The sequence below is a fragment of the Haliotis asinina genome, chromosome 8 (genome assembly GCF_037392515.1).
Source record: "Haliotis asinina isolate JCU_RB_2024 chromosome 8, JCU_Hal_asi_v2, whole genome shotgun sequence".
Lineage (NCBI taxonomy): Eukaryota > Metazoa > Mollusca > Gastropoda > Lepetellida > Haliotidae > Haliotis > Haliotis asinina.
This window is the reverse complement of record NC_090287.1, coordinates 24,318,467-24,324,466: the sequence shown is the minus strand read 5'-3', so window position 1 is coordinate 24,324,466 and position 6,000 is coordinate 24,318,467. Positions and strand designations below refer to the sequence as shown.

At 36.8% G+C, this 6,000-nt stretch overlaps 1 protein-coding gene across 1 annotated transcript in view; it reads left to right on the top strand.

The window, feature by feature from the left end:
* Positions 1–2,393: 2,393 nt before the first annotated feature.
* Positions 2,394–6,000, top strand: part of LOC137294996 (uncharacterized) — a 145,518-nt gene continuing 141,911 nt past the window's right edge. The window contains exons 1-2 of the mRNA XM_067826237.1: positions 2,394–2,474; positions 5,151–5,305. Of these exons, the coding sequence (XP_067682338.1) occupies positions 5,183–5,305 (123 nt within the window). The 5' untranslated portion in view covers positions 2,394–2,474; positions 5,151–5,182. The remainder of the gene's footprint in view (positions 2,475–5,150; positions 5,306–6,000) is intronic.

Below are 6,000 nucleotides of genomic sequence, written 5' to 3'. Positions count from 1 at the left end.
CAAAGCGAAAGTCTACTGCGACATGCTACTGCAATAATGTTGGTTTCTCCTCGAATTGTCTCATTTGAAGTAATTTCTCCCATGAATGTACAGTTTATCTGAAATGTAAACAAGTGAAGTTGTTTCAGTTTCTCTAATAACTGACAAGAAACTTCATGTAAACAGTTTAAAACATAGACTCAATGAAGCTGCATCTCTGCACCCAAGCATCCCGTATTTTGCTCTGCGTATTTATCACTGAAGTCAAGTCAATTAATAAACTATCGACAGTTACTCATACTATTGATGCATCAATAGTTTTTTTCATTTCTACCGTCGATTAATTTGCTACGGGAGACTCAACAGTTGCAATCCATCGATATTTCGATGTACTGTTACAGCCCGTAGGCCATATTTTTCCATGCTTGCAGTTTTTTGGTAAAACTACATTTCATTTGTAAATCTGTCGAATCAAAGTGTATAATTCAGTACATGGGAAGACAACATGTACGTGTGTTTTGAAGCCATGGCCGAGCGCAGGCACATACATGTGTCACAGGGTCTATATGCCATATTGCACTCATAAAATACACTTGCGTTTGGAAATAAGACAATTATCAGTTAATATTTTCGTTGTTACACAAACGATTTAAATGCACACATTCCTAATTAGATACAAGTTTAGTGCGTTTCAAAAAAAAAAAAGAAAAAAAAGAAGAGAATTCCATTTTGCTCGCCTGTGTATCTGCGAATGCCTCCTTGAGGATAACGTTAGCACAGTTAAGAATGACACACACTTTCACCCGTGGATCATCGTTAGTGGGATATTACACATGTATACAAGCTTAAGATAATGTTGATCCCCTTGTAAGGTCCTGTATGCACAATTCCACCATGAGGCAACAGAAGCCTAATGGACATACGTTGGATATCACTGCAGTGGAATCCTAGAATGGACATTGTTGTTATGTCACATTGTCGTCCTTTGACTGAACAACACAATACTATTCAAATCGCAAAATAACGGCAAATGGCAAAAATGTCGCGTGGTCGTATTTCGTGACACTTTGACGCTTTTTTTCTTGTTTTTGTAAGTGCGACAATGCGGCAACGCCAGTTCTAGGATTCCATACAATTGCCTTTGGATAACGTTTGCAAGTTTCCGGTCATTCAAATGTTAAGCTTACAGTTTCTCTTGTTTATCTTTATCTGCATCAGACCCTAACTGTATTGACTCTACCAAGGATTTTTTTCTAACTTGCTAAGAAAATTAGAAAAGTCAACCGCTTGCTAAACATCACTGTAAAATAATGATACGGGAGGACCACAGACTTCTTTCAAACACCAGTCTCTCTTTTAGAGACGATATTTATGCATTCGCTTTTTTCCTGAGATCCGGTATGTTGGGAAATAGTTTTTTGTGGCATATGGTTTAAATTAGAATCAACGACAAAGTGTAATACTATAAATTAAAAAAGAAAAGAAAAGAAACTAGATTCCCTGATAATGCAACCTAATTTTGAATTTTGCATGTACTGTTATTTTACAAAAATATCATATATGTTTAGAGACTTATAATGTAGAAAATACAATGGACGTGTGTGATTATTGTCACTGTCAAACACGTAAGCTGGCAATATATTACAATACGGATACCTGCAATACAATTTATTTGTCAATACACAGGCCTAAAACAACCTTTAGCTTCGTTACCAACTAGAAAAATATATTGCAGGAACATACAGTGAAATGGAAACTAACAAATTTGCTTTTTATCATTCGCTTTTATCATATAAGCTCATGTTTTAAGATTTCCAACAAGTAATGTATTTATATGCCTATGTTCATGAGGTACCAAGTTTCACTCAGATCAATAAATTCCAACAAATCTCCTGATGTAATGGAATGTGTTAACATAAGAATGTAATATGTCGGTGCAATACACTGTTTATATGGACAAAGTATGGACACGAACTTGATCCGTCACAATGTCTGAATTATTCCAAGCTTGATATAAGAAATGATTTATGTATGCTTGATCGCCTTCAATAATAGGGTGTTTAAAAGGTAATAACTTCTCAGCCGTGGTTTTATTAACAGGCGCCAGTGTTGAATGTTTTCAATGTCCTATGCTCTTCGATACGTATTGGTGTCAACATCAATGGCGGGGAGTCCGTGTATTGGGGTTTCTGAGGAGCTTGATTTGAATAACAAAAAAATCTGTGGCTAGTCATGTCTTCGACATCAACGAAGTATCTCCGAGATTATAATTTGCTGTACGAAAAATAAAAAACGAGGAAATAATTGGTTATTGATCTGCGTTCATGGATTAATCTGACGGGTGGCAAGCAGATGGCTTGGTGTTGCTATGTGACGTCACAGGGTAAGCTCCCGATTCGTGAGGTGGTCTCGCGAAGTCAGCATGGCCGCGAGCTGAGTGTAAACATTGCACGAGAGACGTGGGGATATAAGGCACATTTCTCAACCTTGATCAGGTAAAACAAATGAGACTTGTTTGAAACTGAAAAACATAAAATTTTAAAGATAACGACATTAATGCATGTCTGCAGCTGTCATCCACAAGGGACAGGTGGTTTACCGTTAGAGTGTGTCATGTGGCAACACTATATATAAGTAATTTGCCTGTCGTAATCTGCCAGCGAAAAGTATAGGACTATCACTCAACATGTCTTCACTCTATTTACGTGTCATCAAGCGTGAACCTTTATTTGCAAATTACTGATAGAGAAGTTACACATTTGCCACTGACTTTATGATGACAGGTGTGTGATTTAAAGGTCACACCATGAACTTTTTATTGGTGTTGATATCATCAAGATAATTTCAAGACAATTAATTAGGCCAACATAAAAATGAACTTTTTAAAATCTTTTGAAATAGTTAAAGTATGTTAAGATTACTTAATTAAGACTTAGTTTAATTTTGTTTTCTTTATGCATTAAAGGGATATTGTATATATGGATTAAATAATCATGTCATTGACACTCTTAGCAAATTTCACAGAAATCTTTTAAACACATTTGTCTTCTAGCATCAGTGGGGTGGTAGGTCAGCCGAGTGGTCAACACTTGTTTGTGGTGCTGAAGGCTCACTGGGGTTCCAGTCACATGGTTGCATAGTATAAAGCCTGTTTCTAATGTCCTATTGTGGAAAAATAATTAATATCAACTTTTAGTATGGATTATTGTTCCATGCTTATTTGGTTATTGAAGGACACACCCCATTCTGTATTAGTTACAATGTATAATCTTTTTATTGTTTAATTTCTAGATCGTTTGGAAATCCAAGTGTTAGTAGGGTTTAGACTCTCCCAAGTCAAGTTAGCTCTAGCCCTCAGCCCAGAGGGTTGTACTGACTCTGTGTGGCTACCCCATGTGGCTTATTCTGTTCTTGTATATAAAGTTGTGGTCAGCTTCTTGTCACTTCAGACTCTTTGCTCAGTTAGTTCCCCAAAATGAGACCAGCATGCCAGTGAGAAATGTGGTTTCACTGGAACCCTCACTGGCACCCAATAGTCATCTGCTATTAAATTGCAGGACTACTGCAAAAACAAAGCAAAGTCTCAAAAAACATATTGACTCACTCTAAGTTAAATGGTATCATGTCAACAATCAACCTTACAAGTTAATAATTGCTGGCGTTCACTTTGGCAAAGCCCTTGTCTGTTCAGTGTGCAAAGAAGGTGCAAAATATTGCATTCAGTCCAACGTTTTGTCAGTTTGTGATGATTGTTAATCTCTGTTGTGACTGGTTTTAGGTACCCTATTTAAAACCTTATTAAGCCCTGGGCACTCATTTATCCAATAATACTTAGACCCAGACTGGGCCTGATCAAGAGACCATGCAGTGTGAGCCCCTGGTTGGACAGACATGAAAGTGGATTTGTGTCAATTCTGTAGCTAAGACCCCACTAGATATATTTATGGCTGTCACCCATTTATAGTAAAAATGATTTTGTCAAATTTATTTTTACAATTATTTGACAATAATGCTGGTTCATATATAATTAGCTGTGAAATACCTCAAGGGTTTGTTACGTTGTTGTGTAATGCTGTACTCAGCAATCCTGCTATATGGCAGAAATAAAGATTCCTAACTTCAAAGTCTATAATAAGGATTCAGGAAAAGAGTTTCCTTATATTTCCTTATACACGTTTCATTTGTAAACCATTTTGCAGTAGCTCCAATGAAAAGCATGTTGCTGTATATCGGAAATGAAAGAAGTCAATACATAGACAATACTCATTTCTTTCCTTGTTTTACTGACAACCTTGTGCTCTCAATGCCCAAAAATTCAGAAAAAGATTTGTTAAAAATATTATTTGATGGCATACTCATTTGATCACCTTTGTTTTATTTCTTGGAACTTATCATCTAACTGTCCAACCATGAATTTATTTTGGGTTTATTCTGGTGCTTCTTTTAGATATATTTAATATATAATTTTGTAGAGTGAGAAAATTAGTAATTCTGTCTAATGTATTTCCTTTATATTTTGAAAACTTCATTTTTGTTTTTCAAACAAATCTGGTTCCTGCTGATCGATGTGTTGTAGCTAAAGCAATTAAGAACAAATAATGATATCGGTTTATTTTTAGACCACTAAGAGCTGTGCTTTTTGCAATTTTATGGCTGAGCAAGGCTATAACTTAAGGCACCATAAAGCTGTTGATATTAGATATCATTAAGCACAATACATGTTGTTACCCCCATGCTTCATTGTACTGCTAGTGTACTGGTCCATGTCACTGTGCACAAGGACAAGGGAGATGTATCAGGTGCATAGGACAATTTCTGTTTATAACCATGCTTTGATGCTCAAATACAATATGTGCTTAATATAGATGGCGACCAACCCCACCCAAATCCCCAGTACAGTCATCCCGCCATACCACAACCCCCCTTCTCACATGCACATGCACACGCACACACTCACAGCAACACAAAAGTAGTAAGTTCATGTCACAGGCATTAATCATTTGTTGTTTTCATTCTGCTCAATTCATCAATATTACAGCTGAAAGCAAATAAGTATTTCAATTCAGTTAAGATATATGACAGTAGTGTTTAGTTATTATTGCTCACAATAATGATGATGATCATCTTCCTGGTTTAGAGTGGAGAGATATTCTGATGCCTGTGTTTCCCAGTGTAGGATGGATACCAGCTGCTGAATACCACGATGCACGCTAGCCCGTCACACCGCCAATCTGGAATACCAGTCACTAAGAACATGCCGCATGTGACTAGGAGCATGCCTGGCCGTCACCAACCCCGCAACATGACTGGGATCTATCTGGGGCTGGTAAGTCTGAGGAAAACATAAAATGGGAAGGTGATGCAAATGAATACATGGTCAGTAATTAAATGATAAATATTTGAGTTAATAGTAACAATAGTGTATCAGAAAATGATAATGTCTGAAAATAATAATGATAGAGTTCCAAAGGTTCCCAAACAAAAGGAATCCTTGAAATCATGTTAGAAAATGAAAGCAACAGTGTTTAGAAGGATCCCAGATGATAGGACCTTGATGCCAGAAAATGATAAGCACAGAATTTAGGTTCCAGAATGAAAGGATCTTCGAGGAAGTCATGTTAGAAAATGATAAGCACAGAGTTTAAGTTCCAGAATGAAAGGATCTTCGAGGAAGTCATGTTAGAAAACGATGGCAACAGAGTTTGGAAGGATCCCAGATGATAGGATCCTTGATGCCAGAAAGGATCCTGCACAGAGTTTAGGTTCCAGAATGAAAGGATCTTTGAGGAAGTCATGTTAGAGAATGATAAGCACAGAGTTTCAAAGGTTTTCAAACCAAAGTATCCTTGAAGAGGTCACGTTAGAAAATAATGACACACTTTAGAAGGTTCCCAAAGAAAGGGAATCCTTGAGGAAGTCATGCTAGAAAATGATAGTGACACAGTTCATAAAGCTCCCAAAGAAAGGGAATCCTTGAGGAAGTCATGTTAGAAAATGATGTCAGCGTTTAGAAGGTTCCCA